The sequence below is a fragment of the Macaca fascicularis genome, chromosome 1, assembly GCF_037993035.2.
Source record: "Macaca fascicularis isolate 582-1 chromosome 1, T2T-MFA8v1.1".
NCBI lineage: Eukaryota > Metazoa > Chordata > Mammalia > Primates > Cercopithecidae > Macaca > Macaca fascicularis.
Genome location: NC_088375.1, coordinates 185,619,859 through 185,645,898, shown reverse-complemented (window position 1 = coordinate 185,645,898; position 26,040 = coordinate 185,619,859). Strand labels below are relative to the sequence as shown.

General features: G+C 38.2%; 1 protein-coding gene across 15 annotated transcripts in view; it reads right to left on the bottom strand.

Annotated features, from left to right (window-relative positions):
* The window catches only part of LOC107126370 (AGBL carboxypeptidase 4), a 1,456,730-nt gene that overhangs the window by 526,332 nt on the left and 904,358 nt on the right, over positions 1 to 26,040 (bottom strand). For 13 of the 15 annotated variants that reach the window (XR_012420370.1, XR_012420371.1, XM_065522893.1 and 10 more), the window contains one exon: positions 11,028 to 11,244. The exons of the other annotated variants lie outside the window; for them this stretch is intronic. Coding sequence is in view for 11 of the 13 variants with exons in the window: in XM_065522893.1 (XP_065378965.1) it covers positions 11,028 to 11,244 (217 nt within the window). In the remaining 2 variants the exon portion in view is untranslated. The remainder of the gene's footprint in view (positions 1 to 11,027; positions 11,245 to 26,040) is intronic. 15 annotated transcript variants of the gene reach the window in all.

Genomic DNA, 26,040 nt, shown 5'->3' with positions numbered 1-26,040 from the left:
AATAAGTCATACTGTATCAGGGTAAGTATAGAGGCTTTCTTTTAAAATCTACCATAAGGTAATATGGTATTCTGATGAATCCTAGAATAGAAAAATATTAGTGGAGGCCGGGCGTGGTGGCTCATGCCTGTAATCCCAGCACTTTGGGAGGCCGAGGCGGGAGGATCATAGGGTCAGGAAATCAAGACCATCCTGGCTAACACAGTGAAACCCTGCCTCTACTAAAAATACAAAAAATTAGCTGGACGTGGTGGTGGGCACCTGTAGTCCCAGCTACTTGGGAGTCTGAGGCAGGAGAATGGTGTGAGGCAGGAGAATGGTGTGAACCCGGGAGGCAGAGCTTGCAGTGAGCCAAGATCATGCCACTGCACTCCAGCCTGGGCGACAGAGCGAGACTCTGTCTCAAAAAAAAAAAAAAAAAAAGAAAGAAAGAAAAAGAAAAAGAAAAATATTAGTGGAAAAACTGGTGAAATCTGAATACAGTTATGTGTTTTAGTTAATAGTAATGAACCAATGTTAATTTCTTACTTTGGACACATCCTCCATGGTTGTGTAAGATATTAACATTAGAGGAAACTGGGTGAAGGTGTTACCAGTGGAAGGTATCCAAGTCACGGAGGTCTACTGCAACCTCAATTCTTGCCTCCTCAGAAGAAAGACTTTGATTGAGGGGCATAAGGCAGAAGGAGAGACCATGGCAAGATTTAGAGCAGGAGTGAAAGTTTATTAAAAAGTTTTAGAGCAGGAATGAAAGGAAGAAAAGAAAGTACACTTGGAGGGGCCAAGAGGGTGAAAGACAAGTGCATGATTTGACTTTTTGGCTTGGGGTTTTATATGTTGACATACTTCTGGGGTCTTGCATTACTTTTCTCCTGATTCTTCCCTGGTGGGCTTTCTGCATGTGCATGCTTGAGCCCACTCACCCAGCTCCTGAGACCATAATGGAAAGCTGTTCATTACCAGTTTCAGGTGTTTTCTATTAGGAGACTGCCATTCCCTGGCACTGGCTGTGACCAATTATTACTTTAGAGAGACAATTAACAACAGCCTGACCATCACCTGATTGTCACCTGATACTCCTGGTGTGTGTGTATGTGTGGAGGTGGGGAGCTCTCTCCTGCCCTGCTCATGCCTGACCACCTAACTACTGTCACAAAGGGCATATGAACAATTTCTATATTATCTCTCCAACTTTCTATAAATCTAAAATTATTTTGAAATAAGAGATTTATGCATGTTCTCACTTATAAATGACCGCTAAACACTGGGGTCTCATGGACATAAACATGGCAACAATACAAACTGGGGACTACTAGGTGGGAGGAGGGAGTGGGGCAAGGTTTGAAAAACTGTTGGATACTTGAAAAACTAACTATTGGATACTATGCTGAGTACCTGGGTGATGCCATCAATTGTACTCCAAACCTCAGCATCATGCAATATACCCAGGGAACAAACCTGCATATGTATCTCCTGAATCTAAAATAAACATGGAAAAAAAAACAACATAAATAAATTTAAATCAATTTTAAAAATAAGAGGTTTATTAAAAAGAGAATATCAGATAAATAAAAATATATTTATTTAAAGAATAGCAACAAAAACATCTATTATAAAGAGGCCTACCTGCCCAAAGAAGCTAATGTAAATTCTGACTGCATTTCTAGAGATCTAACATCCAGAGCAAGATAGGGCAATAGGCCTATTCTGCTGTATATGCTTAGATTCCCTGTGTAGTTTTATATTCAGTGCTAGCATTTTAAGAAGAAAATAACAACCTGGATCATGTCCAAAGAAGAATGACAAAGAAGGTAAAATGTTTGACACCATGGAATATAAAGAAATGTTGAATTCTCTAGGGGTAGGAGAAAAGAGAGATTAGTTTGTAGAAGAGAAGACTCATCAAGGGTGTGTAGTCAGTGTCTTGATATCCTTGTCATATTTGTTTGCTTATTTATTTATTTATTTATTTATTTATTTATTTATGTATTTATGTATTTATTTATTTATTTAAAGACAGAGTCTCCTTCTGTTGCCAGGCTGGAGAGCAGTAGCACAATTGTAGCCCACCAAAACCTTGAACTCCTGGGCTCAAGCAATCTCCCTGCCTCAGAAAGCTGGGTCTGCAGGCACACACCACTATGCTCAGCTATTTTGTTTTTATTTTTTGTAGTGATGAGGTCTCCCTATATTGCCCAGGTTGGTCTTGAACTCTTGGCCTCAAGCAATGCTCTCAGTGCTTCAGCCTTGTCTTGGTATCTTTATAGGCCTGATTATTAGCTAAAAGAGCAAGTACTTGCAAGGCAGGCCCAGAGGATGGGGCTAGAATCAAAGAGAGGAAGTTACAGGGAGGGAGCTGTTTTGAGGATAGTGGGTCTTCCTTGTCATTGGGATGGAGCATGGCTGCTGAGGTGATGTGTGAGCTGAAAAGTCAGGTTTCTCGAATGTTAAAAGAAGATGCTGGTTTTTATAGTTTAGGTCTTTGTCCATAGGAGATGATTAATATATTTGCTAAGTTTGAATGAAATCCCTATAATCATTGGCAGCTCTAGAGATTCTTTTGAGGTGTTAAGATCAGAGAGGCCAACTTCTTAAGGTTTTCTTTTGTCATTCCTATTACTATATATGTAGTCTTGGTGGTTTTCCTCCTGGTACTCTTGACTAACGAAGATCTTTGCCAGTGGGAAGGAAAGCCAGCTAGACAGCCTGTCTTCTTATTAGAAAGGTAAGCTGCCACCAGCAGGGGAAGTTTAGAGATGTAAGGGTTAAGTGTCACAATGATCATACTGCCTCTTGCTTGGTTCCTAGCTTCCCTCAGGATACAGTTCAAATTCTTTAACTTGGCATTCAAGGTCCTCCTCACATGGCTTCTACTTATTTCTCTTGCATCCTCTGTCACCACCCTTCCTATTCTTAGGCTGACCCTGTGCTTTTGTCACAAGGAGTCATGTAACACTGTCAGGACACACCATAGCATCTCAGCCTCTTTACACATGTTCAATACTCAAGTAAAGATGCCTCCTTCCTTAAGTCTTCATTCACTCCCTTGTGCCCCTTCTCTGCCCACTACTTGTATCATACCAGATCTTACCTTTTTATTCATTTTTACATCTATGTCACCCATTATATTGTGTACTTTTCAGGGACAGAATGTGTTTTGTATTAATCTTCTCTCCCCAGCATCCAACATAGAACTTGGCAGGCAGAAGATGCTCACCAGATATTTGCAGTGTTAAAGAACAGCTTTGCAAGGATTCACTAAAAAATTATAAAGTTCACAAAGACTTGGCTTCAAACTCCAGTTGCATGATGTAGACAAATTACTTAATCTCATTAAATCTCCATGTTAAAAATGCAAATGGGAGAAGACAATACTTACATATCTCAGGATTTAAGTGCTACCTTCTAAATGAAATCTTACTCTCCAAACTGATCCTCTTTGCTGATTTAATTACTCCAATATTGTCTGTCTCTTCCTACCATAATATAACTCTCATGAAGACATGAACCTGTTTTCACTGCTGTATCCTCAGAGTCTAGATAATGCTAGTTACATGGTAGGTATTTAATAATACTACTACTCATATAATACATTCTTCTGACCAATCTTGAGGCTACACATATACACATAGGCAACACAACATGAAAGGGAAAGTAAAGCAGACTTGAAAACTGCCCAAAGTTTGAATATACTTCCCTCCTCACACACAGATCTACCAGCAGAAGATAGAAGCCTTACTGGCTCAGGGTGGCTGAACATAACCTCAGCCCAATAGTAGCTTACCTTTAACCTACATAAACACAGGGTTGATTACCTGGGAATTAGGGCTTACAATAGGAAAGAAAAAACCAAACTATATAAAACTCAACAATAAGAAAACAAACAACCCAATTAAAAATGGGCCAAAGACCTTAACAGATACTTTACAAAAGAAGATATACAAATGACAAACAAGTTTATGAGAAGATGCTTTATATCATATGTCATTTGGGAAATGCAAATCGAAACAACAATGAGATACAGTACATACCTATTAGAATGGCCAAAATCAAGAACACTGACAACACTACATGCTGACAAGGATGTGGAGCACAGGTACTTGCATTCACTGCTAACTGGGAATGTAAAATGGTACAGACACTTTGGTGATTTCTTATAAAACTAAGCCTACTCTTACCATATGATCCAGCAATTGGACTCCTTGGAATTTACCCAAAGGAGCTGAAAATTTATGCCCACATGAAAACCTGAATGCTGATGTTTACAGCAGCTTTATCATAACTGCCAAAACCTGAAAGTAACTAAGATATCCTTCAATAGGAAGATAAATGAACTGTATTATATCCAGACAATGGACTCTTATTCAGTGCTAAAAAATAAGCTATCATGTCATGAAAAGATATGGAGTAAACTTAAGTGCATATCACAAAACAAAAGAAGCCAATCTGAAAAGGCTATACAAATTTCAACTATATGGCATTCTGGAAAAGAAAAAACTATGGGGACATTAAAAAGATCAGTGGTTGACAGAGGTTATGGGAAGGGAAGGATGAATAGGTGAGGTACAGAGGATTTTTAGAACAATGAAAATAATCTGTATATATTAAAATGGTGGACACATGCCACTATAAATTTGTCCACACCCATAGAATGTACAACACCCAGAGTGAACTCTAAGGTAAATGATGGACTCTGGGTGTTAAGGATGTGTCAACATAAGTTCATCCATTGTAACAAATGTAGCACTCTGGTGAAAGATTGTTGATAATGGGAGAGGCTATGCATGTGTAGGGGCAGGAACTATATTGAGAAGTCTCTGTATCTTCCTCTCAATTTTGCTGTGAAACTAAAACTGTTCTAAAAAAGAAAAGGGAACATTAAAAACAAGCAAACAAATAAACTGAGCAGAGGCATCAGAGAAAATTGCCAAGATAATTCCTGAGTAAAGATTAGTCTTTTCAACAAGCAGTGCTGGAAAAATTCGATATCATGTGCAAATAAATGAACTTAGGCCCTTACTTTATTCCATACACAAAAACCAACTCAAAATGACCTATAGACCTAAATGTAGGCTAAATATATAAATATTTCAGAAAAGTAACATAAAAGCAAATCATTGTGGCCTTCTGTTAGACAAAGAGTTCTTAGCTATGAGACGATGCTCCACAGCATATGTCATTCGGAAATGAAAACTGAAACAACAATGAAATACAATTACACACGTATTAGATTGGCCAAAATCAAGAACACTGACATGCTGGCAAGGATTTGGTGCACAGGTACTGCCATTCATAATAGCACCAAAAGCATAATCCATTAAACATTTGATAAATTGGACTTCAAATTTAAAATTTTTATTCTTCAAAAGATATGGTTAACAGAATGAATGAAAAGACAGGCATGAATTAGAGGAAAATATTTGCAAAACATATAACTGACAAAAGACTTGTGTTAGAATACAGAAAGAACTCTTGAAACTCATGAGAACCCAGTTTTAAAAATGGGCAAATGATTTGAACTGACACTTCACCAAAGAAGATTTATAAGTGGAAAATAAGCACATGAGAAAATGATCAATATAATTAGTCAAAAGGGAAATACAAATTAAAACCATAATGAGATACACCCACTAAAAGACTGTAACAAAAATTACAGATAATTCCAAGCGTTGGCTAGCATCTGGAGAAACTGTAACCTTCCTGTAACCCTCCTACATGGCTGATAAGGACATAAAATGACACTACTCTTTGGAACACAGTTTGACAGTTTATCTTTTAAAAGTTGAACATAAATGTATTGTATTTCCTAATGATTTCACTCCAAGAAAAATGTAATCATATGTCCATTCAATGATAAGTACATAAATGATCATAGCAGCATTATTCATAATAAGTCCAAACTGAAACCCATCCAAATGTCCTTGAACTGGAGAATAGGTAAACAAAATGTGGTATATCCTTTCAATGGAATACTATTCAGCACTTAAAATGAACTATTGATACTTGCTATAATATTTTTGAGGTCCATCCATATTACAGTGTTAAGTGAAAAATGCAAGATGCATGAGATGACTACATATGCTCTAATTCTGTTTATATGAAATGTTCAGAAGTGGCAAATTTATAGTGTCAGCAGATCGGTAGTTACCTGCGGCTGGGACTGGATGTGAGAATTAACAAGGGAACTTTTTGAGATGATGGAAATGTTCTAAAATCAGATTGTGGTAATAGACACACAACTCTATAAAAATCATAAGATACTAAACATCATAAAATTATACCCTCACAATGCATGAATTTTATACACTGCAAGTTATACCTCAATAAAGCTATTAAAAAATAATAAAAATATCTTTCTCATGATGTCCTTATCTTAAATGGCAGATCACGGTTTTAAATACATGTTCAAAGGCGTTTTGTTCAGTAGGTTTCAAAGGGGTTACTGGTAACAAAATAAAATATATTCTTGGATGATATAATTAGTAACAGTGACAGCTATGACCATAGTGATTAATAGTTCTAGCACTGAAAATTCAAAATCTTCCTTCCTGCCTGGTCTCCCTAAGATCTGGATGCTGGCATGTTTAGCCTTCCCACTTGTAATTACCCTCCCTCCGAATTGGAATAAGGATTAACTAATTACAGTGATGCCTTCAGACACAAGCCATATCAAATACCCTGGTAACTGAGAATCATCCTGTCTGCAAAAGTATGCCAGAAAGCCTTAAAATCTCTAGTATCTGCATCAAGGCCCAGAACACAGGATTGAGCCAACCCACAGAGCTTCCTTGATCTAGTCCTGATGGCACAGGTACACCCCGTATTTCCATTAAATGTACTTTCTTAAAATGCTGCTTTGGATAAGGTAAAACTCTTTCTCAAAAATCTTTTTGGGTGTTAAAATGTCCATCAAAGGGCCAGGACGTGGTGTTAGAAGCCATGGGTTTAAATCTTGGCCCTGATATGAACTAGTCATGTGGCCTTAACGAAGAAACTTAACTGTTTATCTTCAGATTATTTATCCCCAAACTGGGACAGTTCTGCCTACTCTATAAAACTATTGTGAGAAAAAATCAAATGGTCTATATAAAGTAAAAAACCTAGTATGTGTGTTGTGTAGAATCTGAATAAAGGATGTAGCCAATATGAAAATCAGGGCTTTCCAGAGTTTTGCCTGAATCTTCTTGTCTAGCCTTATCTTCCAGTAGCCCCATAAATTCCCTATTCCAATCAAACCAGACTTCTAACCAACTACCACCACCAGGCAATGGCTTTGGCTTTTTTGCCTTTCTGGGCTACCTTATTATCAACTTTGTATTCTGTAATCCTACCCATCTTTCGAGATGGCTTAAAACAAAATCTTTAGCTTTTAAAGACATTCTCCATGACATTTATTTTTATTGTTAACTCCTTAAACAACTCATTATATCCTTAATTATATATTTTTTAAAGTATCAGAGCTATTTGGACATGCCCTTTTTCCCCGGTACAGAATATGCTCCTGGAAGTATACGAAGACTTGTATGTATACCTTGTTATATATCTCCACACTATCTCTCACAGGCTCTGAAGTAGGACAGGAGTTTCAAACTATTACTTTTTCCAACGGAGGAATTCCTCAAGGATAATCTGAAAACTTCTATTCAAGTCCAATTTTCTCACTTTATAGGTGAAAAAATTATCCCCAGAAAGGGAACATAGAATTCAAGGTAATACAAGTAGTTTCATGTTAGAGCTGAAAGCAGAATTCAGATTTCCTGTGGCAGAGACTTTAAGCTGTCCCTCAATGTCAATTCTCCCACATAGAGGACCACCAATTTTTAGCTAAAACTGGGCTACTCAGAACAAAGACTTCATTTCTTGTCCTTCCTTTAGTTAAATGTGAATGAGTTCTAGTAAATGACAATGCCACAAAACTGCTTCTTCTTTCTCCACCATCCCCTTCATCCTGCTGCATGGACTACAGATATCATGGTAGAATTCCATATTGAATCATGAGGTTGAGGGCCACATTCCAAGGATGACAGAGAAGAAAGCTGAAAGAACCTGACTCTTTGAGGCTTTCAAGGAGTAGAGCCACAAAATTAGTTGTGGATTGCCTACATTTAGACTTTTACATTGAAAAGAAATAAATGTCTATCTTGTTTAAGTTGTTGTTATTTTATATATGTTATTTTGAATATCTATTATTGAAAGCTTAACTGATCCTATTGTTTTTCTTATTAGCTTTCTGTTGTTCTCAGCTTTTCACACTGCTTCCAGACATGTTCTTAATTCATTTTTTCATTGTTTCAATCATTCACTCAATAAACATTCATTGTGCACTTACATTCTGGCTGTCATAAATCTAAGAGAAGGTTGGGGTGGGCACAGGAGTGAAATGTACAGATCCTGCCTTAAAAGTTATGAGTAATGAATGAACTTCCCATTCTCTTAAAAAATATCATAATTCATATGTCTAGCAAATATTAATCTCAGAATTTTTCTGACAATCCCTTCTCAAATAATCTCACTGTTCTGTAATATACTGTTAATTGGACCAGGTGCACTTAATGTATTCTATATATTCCTCTACATCTACTCTCCACCCATCTATACCCTTTTATTTTCCCTGGGCGGCTGATCTGTATGAATTACATTAATGGGCTCCTTTGTTCTCTGGATTCTGGTTGTGTTGGCCAATATGGACCCCTAGAAGAAGATCAGATATAAGTAAGAGAATGAGGTCTATATATTTATTTTTCTCAGTATTCTCTATGGAGTTATCTCAGGCTAACTGTGCACCTTAACTGAAGGTCACTAATTCTTTCCGACATGACCCACTAAATGACTCTCTACTATTGTGTTCTGTTAACCATTCCTTCCCTTTATTCCATTTCAGTTGTTAATAGCCCTAGAGAATTTCACTATACCTTGTCATTGCATGCATTGCCCACACCTTGTAAATAGCCCATTTATTAAACCTTCCTTAAATTATCCTAATTTGAGGCTGCCGTCTGTTTCCTGCTAGCATGCTGACTCATACATCATGTATACCAATTTTCAGTTCAAAATATATAGGCAACAGATACAAATGGGAAGATACCATGAGAAGCACTGTTGGGAAGAAGGTTGGAGTAGAGAAAAGATATTTAGGAAAATCATAGTGCATGCAGAATCTCAGACTACAAGAATAACATGACCAGATTTGTCTCTCAGGTACCTGAGTTGCACATAGGCCCTCTTTATTGCTCTCTTTTTTGAGGTATCCTGGATTTATTTAGAAAGAGGTCTCACTTTTATGTGAAACTCACAGTCACTAGACTGAGTCCATTTAACTACCAACACATATCAGAATCCCAAGTACCGTATCTTCTGCCAATTTCACCAGTATCTTCATTTAGAACGTTTAGAGCCCGTCCAATATGCCTCTTTTAGGGGCACAATCCACACTTTTTGAAGAGTAAAACATAAAACCAAATTAGCACCTGCTTATTCTTATTCAGCAACCAAAGTATTGCTGACAACAAAAGAGTAAAACCTATGAATTCAGTATGGAGAACAACTTCAGATCCTAGTTTGGGCACAAGAGGAAGAGAGGGAAGTAGGAAGAGGCCACGTGCGGTGGCTCACACCTGTAATCCCAGCACTTTGGGAGGCCAAGGCAGGTGGATCACCTGAGGTCAGGAGTTTGAGATCAGCCTGGCCAACATGGTGAAACTCTGTCTGTACTAAAAATATAAAAATTAGCTGGGTGTGGTGGTGCATGCCTGTAATCCCAGCTACTTGGGAGGCTGAGGCAGGAGAATTGCTTGAACCTGGGAAGCGGAGGTTGCAGTGAGCTGTGAGCCGAGATCTCTCCACTGCACTCCAGCCTGGGTGACAGAGTGAGTCTCCATCTCAAAAAAAAAAAAAAAAAAAAAAAAAAAAAAAGAAGAACAAAGAAAAGAAAAGGAAGTAGGAAGATGTGGTAGGCAAAATAATGCACCACTCCACAACACAAGATGTCTAACTCCTAATCCCCAGAACCTGTGACTATGTTACCTCACATAACAAAAGAGACTTCACAGATGTAATTAAGTTAAAGATCTTGCTATACGGAGATTAACCTGGATTTATCTGGGTAAATCCATTATAAGCACAAGGATCCTTATAAGTGACAGAGAGTTCATATCAAAGTGATACAGCATGAAAAAGACTCAACCAGCCACTGATGGCTTTTAAGATGGAAGGGAACTACAAACTAAGAAATGCAAGCAGCCTCTAGAAGCTGGAAAAGGCAGGGAAATAAATTCTCCCCTAGAGCCTCCAAAAGAAACATAGATCTGCTGATACCTTGACTTTAGCCCAGTGAGACTCATTTTGTATTTCTAGCTCCCAGAAGTATAAGAAAATAATTTTGTGTTGTTTTATACTACCATGTTTGTGGTAGTTTGTCACATCAGCAATAGGGAACTATTATGGAATGGGAAACTGAAATCTCTAGACCCAGGAAACTAAACCTGGAGCAGGAAAAAAGAGTCGGAAACTGATGGATGACAGAGACAGAGCACACTGTGGCCATCACAACCAAACTGCACACCACTTGCTAACCTGTACTGCAGGCAAGTTTGGTTCACTAAGAAATGTGTTCTTCATATCAGAAGCTCACAGTAATAAAATGCTTTCATACCTTTTGTAACACCTAGTAAAAGTCTCCTTTTCTCTCAGAGGTTTTGGGATTCACCTAACTTTTTATTTTGCTAGAGAGCTTTATCAGCTTCATTCAGAAAAACAACCATCTGTCTCATATCTTACTCTGTGACTTCTTCTCATATCTTACTATGGTGCCCCACAGTCGCAATAAATCACACAATAAAAACAATACTTTAAAGAATTGTTAAATTAATACTAATTATGTAATTGTTTAATTGTAGTTAGTAAATTATTAAAAAGTTCTGGAAAGCACCACTATTCATTATTTGCATTCCATAAAAACCCACTGCTAAGTCCCTATCCCAAGATTGCCTGTTTCTAAACGAGTAACCCAAACCTGGCACAGGCCTTACCACACTCTGGCCCAGCTGCTCCCGAAAGAAGTAATCCATGTTTCTCTTTTGCAGGCTGTCAAGGTAATGTTGGAAGCGAGTGTATGTGTATGGGTAGCAGTAAGCAAACTGGTAAATATCTTCTTCTCGGTCAAAACAAAAGGCAAAGGACATCACATAGTTCTTCCTATGGTCTGGGCAGCGGTAGTAGTAAACATTTTTGGGTGGCAGCCTTTGCCTAAAATATATAAACAAAGAAATTTGGGCATATGAGACATCTGTTCAAGCTTCAAAAGGTAACACATATAAATCAATGCCTAGTAGAAAAACTGTAACATCAAGAACCATAGGTAATGGGGCTGGGAGAATGACAACACAAACCACATAGTGTCTAAAACAGACCTGAATCTGGCAGCTCTTTGCTCACAATTCAGTGCTACCCTTTCTCAACTGTTTGGAAAATGCAAAGTTAAACAAAAATAGATACATTCTCTTCATTTGTTTATCCTTATTTTGAGCACCTAACATATGTGGCATCACATGCCCAGGCCTTGATGTACAATAATAAACAAGACAAGCAAGATCTCTGTCCTCATGGAGAATAGTGGGGAAGTGGTCAATAAAATATTAAAAATAAGTAGACAATATAATTACAGTTTCTAAAAGTGACTTGAAGGTAAATAAAGACTGTGAAGCTGTAGAGATATGAATGGGAGAGGCCTACTTTTCCCGGGGAAGTCAGGTTTTTTAAATTATAAGACTAATTAAGAACTTTTAAAATAAACTCATATGCATTGTATATATTCAAGGAAGGGAAAAATATTCAACATTTCTCTAAATTATTACTGTTATTTTCTACAGAGCATTCCATGAGACTAATTTTCCACAGAAGCACTTTGGGAAATAGTGCTTTAAAATACGCTGTGTGGGCAATTTTGCTAAGCTAAACACTGAGATGCAAACAGGAAACAAAAATGTTGCAGTCATAGTTTCCATAATGTCTTTGCGTTTATCCACTTTAAAGAGTTACTCTACCCTCTCATGATTTATGATATCCAACCTCTTCATAATGTTTCCCTGCAGTGAATATCTCTTTCTATTACTTCAAATACTGCTTATCCTGCAAAACTCACCTCAAACTGTGCCCTTTCCATGATACTACATCGAAAATTCCAGGCCAGTTCAGCTCCACATTTTGTGTAACTCTTGTTTTTTTTTTTAATCAATTGCTTAATAAGTCTTAGCCACCAAGGTTGATTTGGAAGATCCTTAAAGGAAGGGATGCTCCTGGGGAGTGTAGATACAGTGGATGAAGGATGTAAGGCTCACCTGTATTGGCTTGGCATTCAATTGAGAAGCCATACACTACAGGGGCATATGAAGAAAAATGTGAGGAGGAAGGTATAGGAGGGGAAATTGAAAAGAACAAGAAGGGTGCCGGCTCCAGGAAGAACAACCTGGAGAAAGTTGTTAACAGAACAGAGAGCATTATAACATACTAGTGTTTGCTGCAGAATCTTGTTTCTACCTTAGTGTCTTTCTGAAGCTAAGTGGCGAGGGTGGGAGGTGTAGCTGTGGGATTCCTATGGAACAGCAGTGGTTACATGGCATTGATGCCTGTACATACATTTGATTATATTAAATTTAATTAAATATTCTGGTATTTGATTATATTAGAAAAAGTGACTAAAATGATGGGCCATGGGGTCTAAGATGTGTAAGAAACTGAAAGTGCTGAGGAGGAGGACAGGATGATAGATATGCAGTCTAAGCAACAAAGAAACAGAACTTTCACATAAAAGTCAGCAGTAGTATCAAAGGTTGTTAAGAGGTGCACTTTGGCCCACCAATAGAGTCCATTTACCTCCTACTCCCAAAGCCACTGCCAATAAATATATAAATAACAGTCTTCTTATAATGGAAATATATCTTTAAGACAAATCTTATAGGCACTCCTTCTTCTAACTAGATTGCTACCCTAAATTCTGGAGTTATCAGTGATGAGGTAGAGAAATGATGGCTTGGAAGGTGCATGAGGAGTGAGGAGCAAAGTGACCCCTCCTGATCCTTCTGTACGTGCAGTGTAGAAGAATGAGGATTTCTTGAGAGGGCAATGGGCGAAGTAATGTCCTCCAAGAGAGTCCCTCAGTTCATTGTTTTACTCAGCAAATATTTAAGCATCATAGACTTTTAACCAAGTCTAGTTTGGTTAAGACAAGGGGTAAAGGAAGAAGTGAACTTAAAGACTGAGGATCGAAGTGGGATTATTAACCATGGAGCTGTGTTCCAGAGGAAAAAGTGGAAAATGAAGAGGTCTGAAGAGGGAGAGGGAAGGAAGCAGTGAAGAGTCAAGATTAGAGAGAGAACAGACCAGTGCAAGGATGTGGGTATGGACAGAATACATGCTGCTCTACATTTGTGATGTTATTGAAGATGCAGGAAAGTGAGGCAGGCTGGCGGCATATGCGAGTCTCAGGGCTCCTGATTTGTATTCGGGGATAATGTCTGTGAAAGTGGCCTTAATGTTTCCAGCCAATGGTCTGTGATAGTCACTTCAGGCCCTGACTTGAAGGTCTGAGTTTTAAGTCTCTTAGAGCCCTGGATGAGTATGTCTTCATTCACAAGCGGTTCCTATATTCATAAGGTCTCAGGTTATGATGCTGTTTTCAGCTCTTTATTTACCAGTATATCCAACCAGGGTATATGCTTTAAATTCTGTCACCACAGTTTTCTCTTCTTCCAGCCAAGTTCTGCAACTTGACTCTGAATGCCTGCTGTCTCCACTGAATTTGATTATGTGCTATCAGGAGAATCCATCTACTGCCTGCAGCTGTTCCAGCTCCTCTCCTGGGTGAGCCCGGATGCCTAACCTGATTAGCAGACAAAGTAGAGTTAATGGGCTCTGGGGCAATCATTCAGGGAAACTGAGATGCTGTTCAGTGCTTAGATTGTCTAGACTTTCCTAAGGATACAAACAGAAATCTATTTGAGGAGGGCTCAGCAGGCAAAATTCAAGACTTTCAAGTAATGCAAAGAATAAAGCAAAGGGGGCTGAAACTAGGGAGGAAAAAATGTCTCCTTCATTTGGGACATACTTCTGATTTTTCTCTTATTTTGTTTGTTGTGTCTCAGCCATTGTATTAAGTGTTTTATATGCATTATCATTTAATCCTCACAATAACCTTATGAACTGGGGCTGTTATCCCCTTTACACAGATAAAAAAAATTGAAGCCACGAGAGGGAAAAAAAAGATTCTCTGAGGTCACAAGATCAGTGAGCAGCAGATCCTGTATTAAACTTAGGCCAGTGTGGCTCAAAATCCTGTATTCATAATCCCTACAGTATCTTTCCATTCTCCTTTTCCCCTTGCCATCCAACTTACAGCCTTACCTTCTACTTCCAGAAAAACCTGATTTTATAGTACTCTCTTGCTAAAAAACTTTTAAGCAACTTTCTATCCTCACATTTCAGTTTGGCCCACAAGGCCTGTGATGGCCTTGTGATTCCAGCATCATCACCCATTTCACCTTCCTTGAAACCTTTGCTTTGTTTATATTCAACTACTCATAACTCCCTAACACAATTTTGTGCCATACCTTCAATATCTCTATGTTTTGTACTTGATCTTTCCTCTACCTGAACTGCCTTCCCCACCATCTTCATACTTGGTGAACTCCTACTGATAGATGAGGCATATAGTCAATTGTCAACAAAGGTTTAAATATTTTTTAAATGAACAAATCAATGTATAAGTGACTACCCTTTAACACAGCTCTTCTCTAAAGTCTTCCCTGACTATTGAGTGGTCATTATTTTTCTCTACTTTAAAAAATGATATAAAAAGATTTTTATCATCTAGTTTGTCTCTTAACAATGAACAATAAAAGTAAATGGATATTTGGATATTTCTTCAAAGAGTAGGCTTCTTGAAAATATAAACTGTGTTACTTCTTTAACTCTAGTGATGGCATAGAGCAGTCTCAAGTAATACTTATTTATTTAAAAAGCAATGAAAAAAAGGGAAAAAAACTTCTTATCCCAGAATAACATTGGTAGGCATCACAAGAAGGCAGATTCTAGTTCAGTATAGAGACTCTTTAACATTCAGCTGAAGAGAAAGTAGAGAGGGCTGCCTTACAGAGAAGTACAAGTATTAGAAGATTTAGGGGATAAAGTTCCTGTACTTGATGTGAGGTTAGACAAGGCAGACTTATGATTCCATTTAACACAGATAGTCTATGATATCCATGGAAACAATAAGATAATAATAATTATTATTATAGTACTATTTCCTAATAGCATTGACCATATGCTAGGCCATTCTAAGTACTTTATAATGTATTCACTTCTTTATTCCTCTCAACAGGCCTCTGAAGTTATTCATATTATATCAATGGTATGAAAATAAAGGTAGAGTGAAGAACCTTTATGCTTAAGCACGTTGTTCATGACTCCCCAGAAGATCCCAGAAAGAAAATGGCCCAGCACCCAATCCTGCCAGACACCCAGGAAGATTTCAGGTCCTGTGGTGTGCGCTTTCAAGACTTGGGGACTAAAGGCTGATCCAGCTCTTGGAATAAGGCCTTGTCCTGAGTTCAATGTCTTGAGGACATCCACATGAATGAGGGAGGTCTGTAACTCATATCCTCAGATTCAGTCATGCATGACTGAATGTTCTGAGTAAGCACACATGCACACATACATACACACACACACTCTCTCATGCATGTACACACTCAACACATTCACAAACATTATTATAGCTTCTATCTCATTCTATTTCTCTGTCTATTCTCTCTCTCTATTATAGCTCCTATCTCACTACATCAATTCAAACATATTCCTGTCTCCACTATGAGAATGAGCTCTCCTGGATGGCAGGTACTACATATTGTTCATCTCTAGTTCTCCAGGACCTATACAACGGCTTATAGATGAAGTGCCAAGAATGCTTATGAATTAGATAAATATGTTTGTGAATAAATAATGTCAGCTCCACTAACATATATAGTACTCTCTCCAGTGAAACTTTAAGTCATGCCCTGAATATATCATATTCTCAAAAACCTCCTTGCCTTTTTAAATGCTGTTCTTTCTGCCTATAATTGTTATTCCCATTCTTTTCTACATAGTGCATCTCTGTATAGAGAAGTAAGGCTTAGCTCAAATGATAGTTCCTCTTTGAAGTCTTTGTCAACAACTTCAGGATGAATTAATTGCTCTAAATACTAATTGCAGACACTGCTGTGTTTCTGATTCACTTCAAAATCCTCAGCACTAGCACAGTACTTGGCCCTGAAGAGGAGCTCAACGTATTTTGTTAAATGACTGAGTTGACTTAAGAGTGAATCAATGATTCCCCTCCCATCTATCATCCTCTCTACTTTCTGTTCAGACCCCTCAGCTAAATTCCCAAAGCATCATTTTGGAGGTTACCAGAACATAGGAAGAAGTCCCAGACCTAATGCAGTACATAAGTTTTTCTAAAACAACAGCATTCTCTAGTCATCCTCAGGAGCCTTGAAAGACAGGAGTCCTAATACCCCAGTAGACACAAGCATTTTTCCTCAAATTAGCAGAAAGGGACATAACAAAATATCATTCTTTCCAGGTTGTAAGTCTTTAAAAAGGTGTGCAAAACAAGGGGATCACAAAGTCACTCAGATATCCCCAAAGGAAGTAGCAAATTTTAAGCACCTTCTGAATCTCCATAGCTGTGCTATCTGTTTGATGTACACTACGTCTGACTGCTAAGCACATGTTCTTCCCACCATTCCAAGGCTGTGCTACCTCAGATTTATCCAGCAACGGCAGTTATAGTCTCTTGGTTCCCTTACTTCATCTACGCAGGGGATGGAAGCAAACTGGCATGTAGTTTCTCAGGCGTATTTGAAATTGAGGTAAGATTTCATTCCTTTTCCCTTCGTGAGGGCAGCTGAATCCCTCATTTGTCATCTATGCCAACACATGGCCTTTAGTCTACATTTGGCTGGAACAACCAAGGCTATCACCTAGCTTGAGCCATTTGCCCCCCTCCTTTTCCTCTTTGATGTCTGGCACAGCCAGGGACCTTGGATGGATACCCATATTCTAAATGCACCCTCCCTAGGCAAACAGGACCCATTCTAATTCCAATCCTATCTTCCTCCAAATAATTATAATAGGACTCCTGTCACCAGCACATCTATTCTTATCTCTCTCTGCACTCTGTCACAGCTAATCTCTTGGTGAGTCACAAGGAGGGGGAGAAAGAGTGAGAGAGTGCTCAGATACAGGCAACACATTTTTACACCCAGTGTCTAATCAGATTATCATCTTATCAGGGGCTGATGGGCACTCAGGGTGGGAGGAGAGAGACAGTGCTACATATTGCCAGCTGAATTTTTGATAACAAAAAGGCACTGCTCGATTCTTGAATTAACCTTTTTGTCCTACACACTGTATTATTTATTTTTCAGAGTTTATATTATATGTAGGGATTTTTTTTTTTTTTGGTCTGTGCCTTCTGGAGAAGGACACCCACACACTGTGGCAGCAGCTGCTTCTATTAATTCCAAGCCATTAAAAAAAATTAAAATTAAACCCAATTACTTAGGCTTGTTTAGAGCTGAGGAATAGCTGAGACTGATTATTCCCCCTGGTCATGGACAGCAACGATTCCTACCTATGGTGGCTGCTGGCAGAATGCCAATGCAGACAGAAACTCCAGGGACAGGCACCCCATGCAATGAGAGGCTATAAATCACATACTCTATCTTCTCCCATCCAGATTCCTGACAGGCAGCAAGAAGAGGAGACTGAACAAGGACCTAGGAGTTGGATTCTAGTCCAAGCTCTTGGTATATTCTTCTCGCGTGCTTCTGTATAAAATGTGGTTACTAAAAAGCATCCTGTATCCTTCTTAGGGTTGTTGTGAAACTCTTAGGTGAAAAGCACTGTGTTTTCAAAACTGTCATTTGCTGGGGTATGGGATGGTATATGAGGCAGTATTAGAATTCTGGGTGCTTTGGGATTGGGTGGTAGACCATAGCTGAAATGGGTCAGGTTTGCGCTGAAGTTTTGTATCCAAATTACTTTGTTGTTACATCATGGGTGGAATAACAATAATCGTTCAGGTTGTGAAGTCACTAGACTGGAATCTCCTTGTCGCCTTGCATAGAACCTAGCATATAGAGGCACTTGATAAATATTTCAAATGAATGAGTAAATAAGTCGGTCAGTGCTGGGTTTTGAATGAACAGATAGGGCTGTGTTGAATGAACAGCTAAGGCTGTGTTCAATTCTAGCTTTGGATGTCTTTTAGAAACGCAGTCATTGTATAGCAGAACTAATGTGGGCTTAGGCTCTAATCCATTTCCATTATTACTAATCAGTCATGTAACCTTGGGACTGAGTTTCCCAATCTATAAAATGGAAATAATGTTTAGCTTATGGATTTGTTGTGAAGTTTGGAGATTAGTACCTGACACATATGGGGTGCTCAGTAAACGGTAAATGCGATACTCATCATGCTGTATGTGATGGATAGTTGGCATCATGTTCCTTCTTGGTTGGGAACGATGAATTCCAAGTTTGCACTAAGCGTGCTTAGGGCATGAAATGGACAGAGCAAGTCAAGATAGGGGGTTAAGGAAAAAGTGAAAACGGATGGGGTCTTAATTTAAAAACATGCTTATTAACTAAAAACAGTGATAACCTGTTTTCTCTTCTTGACTTTTTGCAGACCCAAAGTAACCGATATCCACCTTTCAAGGAATGTGCTCTCTGATCAAACTAAATGTATCTGGATACAGGAGGGCAGTTAGCACCTTCAGTTCCCAAATGGTGGTGTGAGGAGTATTCAAAGATTTCGTCCCTGCTGGCAGCTTGTTGTACCAGTCAACTGTGCTGTGGCCCATGCTGTAACCTTCAAGATACGTGGAGTCTCCAAGCTACTAGTTAGTGGGATCAATAGGAAATGTGGAAAATAATTGGTCAGGAGATTTTGAAATATGCCTGGGAAACAGAAACTAAGTAGTCCTGCTTATAGCGAATAGTCTGAATGCTCTTGACACATTTATCCCAGGGTGTAATCTAAAATTATGCATTTATTTTCTTGTTTAGTTAAAATTCTTGAAATTTTTTTTTATCTGTTACCCTTTTACCAGCAATGAGCTCAAAACTATAAAAGTGTATGTTTTAGGAAAGCTAACTACAAAATTTCCATTTCTCATGACATGCAATGATAAGTACATAACTTGTACAAAACATTTGTTAGTGTTTATGATCCTGATAGGAATGTACTGATAACATGCCCACATACACATCAGAAGACACAAATCTGCTGAAGAAACATCATCTACTTAAATAGTTAATACTTATTTTTGAAAAACTTATGCCAAAATACTACAATTTACACATGTAAAAGCAGAAGCATAGAAGAAGCATGATTGAAATTATTCTACAACAGTCATTTGCTCTAAATGAAAAGCCAGACATCAGAGCTATACTACACATAACTTCTGATGTCTGGCTTATTATTTAGAGTACATGACTATTTTAAAATAATTTTGATCATTTCCAATTCCAAGTTCCCTTGGGTATGAAGTGGTAGCTGTCAATGTCTTTTCTCAATTAGCAGAAGAACTAAAACCAGCAGTTTTATATCAAAGTCAACAGATATATCAAACAGAAAATAATTTAACTGAATTCCAATATAATTCAATTATTTTCATCCAATTCACATAACCAAAGTAAAGCTTTTGGAAATTCGTTCTATTGAAGCTAAAATGCTGTCTTGGTAGTACTGATACAGCTTATTCATTTTCAAAAGTTAAACATTAAAGAAAAAATTATTTTAGGGCAATATGAATACAATTGGTATTTTTTGAAATTGGTGAAAACAACATACTCGTTAAATCAGCAAACCTATTTTGGTTTGGTGAAAGCAATGTACTTGTTAAATCAACAAACCTATGGAGTAAAATTTATTTTGAATTGGTTTGAGGTGTCTACATAATTCATAATTGCATCCAAACAAGCTTCTATTTTCTATCTTCAAAATAGAAGCCATAGTTGTCAAAATGTATCCAAACAGAACTATACAATTTTTGTATGAAGCTAACATTAAACTATACGTGAAAAAAATGTTTTTATAAAGTTTCAGAAAGGCAGACCACACTTTCTGTCTTTATTATCTGACATCAATGTGATTTCAGAAATTTTGAGTCTTTAATAAAGGCTCAAAATTTTGTTAATCTACATTGATTTTGTACTTTTTGTTTGTTATTGTTAATGAGACTTTTACATCTTGGGTGTCTTTTGTTCAAAATCAATTGGCAATCTTTAATCAAATATTCAATAAATGAAGCACGAAAGTGCTTCAGCTTTTAAAGCTTTTATCAATTTGCAATTATTTAAAATAAAGCCTGCAAACAAGAAGATATGACAGTTGTCTTTACAAAAGCAAGAAAGAAATTGCACAAACTAAATGGTGAAAGCAAAATTGAAATACAAGATTAAATTTTGAAATTCTATGATTTTACTTTGGGATAACAGCTTATTAGGAGAGTCTTTTGATGAAGCTCCTATTTTTAATTGTACATTTATGTGTTGTACTAGAGTGGAATAAAATTGAGAAGGCCTTCAGTTTTATAATATCTACATTTGGTGAACATTTAAAAGAATGAAGAAGCAGCATCTCATTTGACAAATTTTGTTTTATAAAAAAAATCAAAGAAAAATTTCCTGAAGAGAGTAAATAAGGAAGTAACTGTATAAATATTTGGACTGAAATATTTATATATTTCAGTACTAAAAAGCTTACACCTAGGAATGTCCCTTATTTAGAAAATGTGGTCTAAGTTTATCAGGAAGGTACCTCAGTACCTATAGAGAAAATGCCCTTTTAATTTAAGTATAGTATGTTGTATAAAGAATAATTAATTGAATGTGTCAACAGTTTCAAACTTATTCATCATAATATGTAACTCTAAGAAGATTAAAGGCAAAGGCAATGTCATCAAAAACTAAAAATCATTAGAACATATTAGAAAAAAAATTCTTCATAAAAGTATCAATGACATAGTGTTAGATATAGGTGTAGCTAAGAAACTGAGTAAAGCATATGAATGTATGCCAAATAAATTACTTTGATTTTAAGAAAATAAATATGTTTTTAAACATTTTTGCTTTAATGTACATGGATGCCTATTAATTTTATTTTTAGATTACATTTTATTTTTAAAAATAGATTTTGAAAATATTTTGTAAGTCTAATGTAATAAAATCAATTTTGTTTCAAAAAACAATATTTCAAAAAATATACACTTTTTTTTTAGTTCTCCTATTCACTTTCAGTTGGAATGATAAATTACATGGTCATTCTATCCAACTGCCAACCTGATTGCTTCTCTTGGATGTCTCAAAGTTACCTCAAATTTAACCTGATAAAATTAATCTCCTGACATGCCCCAAATCTGGGCTTCTAAAAGTGCTCCTATCTCAGTGAATAGCTTCAACATCTACATCCAGCCAGTTGTATAAACCAGAAACCTGAGTTAACTTTAACTTTCTTTCACCCTTCAATAAATACTGCCTGTTTTATTTGTCAACAAAAAATTAAAAAAATATATTGCCCAAGAGCTTCCCATGTTGGCACTTTTCTAGCTGTTGTAGAAGCAGAAGGAGAAAAAAAAGCAATTCTATGCTTTCATGGAACTTAAATTCTAATGGGAAAGAGAGATAAACAAACAAATCAATGTATAATGTAGTATAAGGTAATGGTAAATATAATGAATGAAAAAGCAAGACAAGGGGATAGAGGGTAACATAGGGACTGTTAAATTAGGATGGCCAGAGAGGTGACCATTTAGTAGAACTCAAAGTAAGGAAATAAACTATACATATAATTTGAAAAACAGTGAGCCAGAGAGAACAGCAAGGATAAAGGTCCAAGGGCAGAAATAAGTTTCTGTGTCTGTAGGAATAGTAAGAATGTCAGTGTGAATAAGTAGGAATAAGTGATGAGGAGACTGGCAGAAAATGAGTTAGAAAGTGGGGGAGGGGACTAGATTATAGGGCCTTGTGGTCTTTGGTAAGAGTTTTATCTGGGGGTTGGGAGGAGTGAAAGCAAGACCAGTGGGTAGCTATCGTGGCCGTCCAGGCAAGGTATAATAATGGGTTAAGTAAAGGAAGAAGCTGTGGAGCGGATAAGAAGTGAGATTTGGAATCTGTTTCAAAGGTAGTCTACAGGATTTGTTGATGGATTGGATATGAAAATGTCAAAAAGTACGAGCAAAGTCAATAATGATATTAAATTTTTTTTAGCTTGATATCATTTACTGAAATTTTCACATCTCACTAAGGTCTTAAGTTCTCTAAAAGACTTTAAATTTCTCTTTCTCCAAAAGATATTTCCAATCTGTCTACTTGTCTACATTTCCTTGTTTTGGCTAGTTTGCTGAAAAAAGTATTCTAGTCTGCCCAGCTTCCTTTTTCCTACTTTTCCCCTCTCAGTTCCCTTCTCTGCATAGCCTTTTGAAAGCCTAATTGGGCCAGAGTGGTGGCTCATGTTTGTAAATCCAACACTTTTGGAGATCAAGGAAGGTGGATCCCTTGAACTCAGGAATTTGAGATGAGCCTGGGCAACATGGCAAAATTCCATCTCTACCAAAAAAAAAAAGAAAAGAAAAAAAATTACAAAAGTTAGCCAGGTATGGTGGCACAAACCTATAGTCCCAGCTACTTGTGGGGCTGAGGTGGGATAACCACCTGAGCCCAGGAGGTTAAGGCTTCAGTGAGCCATGATTGTGCCACAGCCCTCCAGCCTGGATAACAATAAAACCCTGTCTCAAAACAAAAAAAGAAAAAGAACAAAAAAGTTTAATTGGATCATGTCACTTCCTAGATTAAAATTCATAATTTCCAGTTATGCTGGAATAAAATCCAAACTCTTTTTTACTTCCTCAGATGCACCCACTTCATAGTTTTATCTCAAGACCTTGAACACTTTTCCTTCCATTCATTCTATTCTCCATACTAACTTCTTCCTTTGCCTAGCTGGTTTCTACCCATCTTTTTTGTTTTAGCTTCTGCTAATCTCCCTCAGAGCAACTAGATCCTTTTCTCAAAGCATTATCTCAATTTATAATTATGAATGTATGGTGCTTGTTTGTTTATTATTTACATGTCCAACTAGGTTGTAATTTGTATGTGGGTAGGGACAGTATCTGTTTTTGCTCACTAATGAATAATCTAGCATATGATGGTACCTGACACATGGAATACTCACAGTAGAGATCTGTTAACTGAATGGAGTGAATGTGTGTTGGTGAGGGGATAATGCCAGAGAGGAAGAGGGCTGACTGTCTGTGCCCTGCCATTTCTAGGTCCATGATTGGCTAGAGGGTTTCTTGCAGAGCTGGGTATGGTTGGGTATTGTGGTGGAGGGGCTTCTCCAGGAAGCTATTCCATGAGTAAGATTTTCCCCAAGTTTCATATAGTGCTTCTCTCAGAGAAATGATAAAGGATTAGTCATCCACATGGCTTCCTTCCTCTTCCTCTACAGTGACAGGATCCTGCATAATGTACTATCCTGGTTTGTTTCTAGATTGCTCTTTTTTCTCTTTCCAGCCCGATACAGTTTGGCTGTGTCCCCACCCAAATCTCATCTGGAATTATAGTTCCCATAATTGCCACATCATGGTAGAGACCCGGTAGGAGGTAATTGAATCATGGGGGCAGTTACCCCCATGCCGTTGTTCTTATGATAGTGAGTGAGTTCTCACAAGATCTGATTGTTTTATAAGGGGCTTTTCCCTCTTTGCTCAGCACTCCTCCTTCTTGCCATCATGTGAAGGACATGTTTGCTTTCCCTTCAGCTATGACTGCAAGTTTCCTGAGGCCTTCCCAGTCATGTGGAACTGTGAGCCAATTAAACCTCTTTCCTTTCTAAATTACCCAGTTTTGGGTATTTCTTCAGAGCAGCCTGAGAAAGAACTAATACGGTAAATTAGTATCACAGAGAGTGGGGCACTGCTGTAAAGATACCCCAAAATGTAGAACTGGGTAACAGGCAGAGGTTGGAACAGTGTAAAGGGCTCAGAAGAAGACAGGAAAATGTGGGAATGTTTGGAACTTCCTAGAGACTTGTTGAATGACTTTGGCCAAAATGCCAATAGTGATATTGACAATGAAATCTAGCCTGAGGTGGTCTCAGATGGAGATGAGGAATTTTTTGGGAACTGGAGTAAAGGTGACTCTTGTTATGCAAAGAGACTGGTGGCATTTTGCCCTGCCCTAGAGATCTGTGGAACTTTGAACTTGAGAGAGGTGATTTAGCATATCTGGCAGAAGAAATTTCTAAATGGCAAAGGGTTCAAGAAGAAGCAAAGCACAAAAGTTTGGAAAATTTGCAGGCTAATGATGCAACAAAAAAGGAAAAACCCATTTTCTGGGGAGAAATTCAAGCCTGCTGCAGAAATTTGCATAAGTAACAAGGAGCCAAATGTTAATCACCAAGAAATGGGGAAAATGTCTCCAAGGCATGTCAGAGACCTTCACAGCAGCCCCTCTTATCACAGGCCCAAAGGCATAGGAGGGAAAAAATGGTTTCATGGGCAGGGCCCAGGGACGCCTGCTCCGTGCAGCCTTGGGACATGCTGTCCTGCTCCCAGCTGCTTCAGCTCCAGCCATGGCTAAATGGGGCCAAGGTACAACTTGGGGCATTGCTTCAGAGGGCACAAACTCCAAACCTGGGCAGCTTCCATGTGGTGTTGGGCCTGTGGGCACACAGAAGTCAAGAATTGAGGTTTGGGGACCTCTGTCTAGATTTCAGAGGATGTATGGAAATTCCTGGATGTCCAGGCAAAAGTTTGCTACAGGGGCAGAGCCCTCATGGAGAACCTCTGCTAGGGCAGTGTGAAAAGGAAATGTGGGGTTGGAGCCCCCACACAGAGTTCCCACTGGGGCACTGCCTAGTGGAGCTGTGAGAAGAAGGCCACCATCTTCCAGACCCCAGAATGGTACATCCACCAACAGCTTGCACCATGCACCTGGAAAAGTCACAGACAATGCCAGCCTGTGAAAGCAGCCAGAAGGGGGATTGTACCCTGCAAAGCCACAGGGGCTTTGGCAGCTCTAAGGCCATGGAAGCCCACCTCTTGCATCAGCGTGACCTGTATGTGAGACATGGAGTCAAAGGAGATCATTTTGGAACTTTAACATTTAGTGACTGCCCTACTGGATTTCAGCCTTGCATGGGGCCTGTTGCCCTTTTGATTTGGCCAATTTCTCCCATTTGGAAGGGGTGTATTTACCCAATGCCTGTACCCCCAGTGTATCTAGGAAGTAACTAACTTGCTTTTGATTGTGCAGGCTCATAGGCAGAAGGGACTTACCTTGTTTCAGATGAGACTTTGTACCTGGACATTTGGGTTAATGCTGGAATGAGTTAAGACTTTGGGGGGCTGTTGGGAAGGCATGATTATGTTTTGAAATGTGAGAATTTGAGATTTGGGAGGAGCCAAGGGAGGAATAATATGGCTTGGCTGTGTCCCCACCCAATCTCATCTTTAATTGTACTTCCCATAATCCCCATATGTTGTGCAAGGGACCCTGTGGTAGGTAATTGAATCATGGGGGTGGTTACCTCCATGTTGCTGTTCTCATGATAGTGAGTGATGGTCTTATAAGGCACTTTTCCTTCTTTGCTTGGCACTTCTTTCTGTCATTATGTGAAGAAGGATATGTTTGCATCCTCTTCTGCCATGATTTTAAGTTTCCTGATGCCTCCCCAGCCATGTGGAACTGTGAGTCAATTAAACCTCTTTCCTTTATAAACTACCCAATATGGGGCAGTTCTTTATAGCAATGTGAGAACAGACTAATACACAGCCTCATGAGATAAGAGATTTTAAGCAGGAGTATTCATTGTCACTGAACCCTAACATGTGAGGACCTGCTGTGAGATTTTTCAGCTTGTAGACATAGACCTAAGCTTGGTTACTAAGAGGGGTGGGGCAGTGGTGCTGGTTTTTAAGATCTCAACATAAT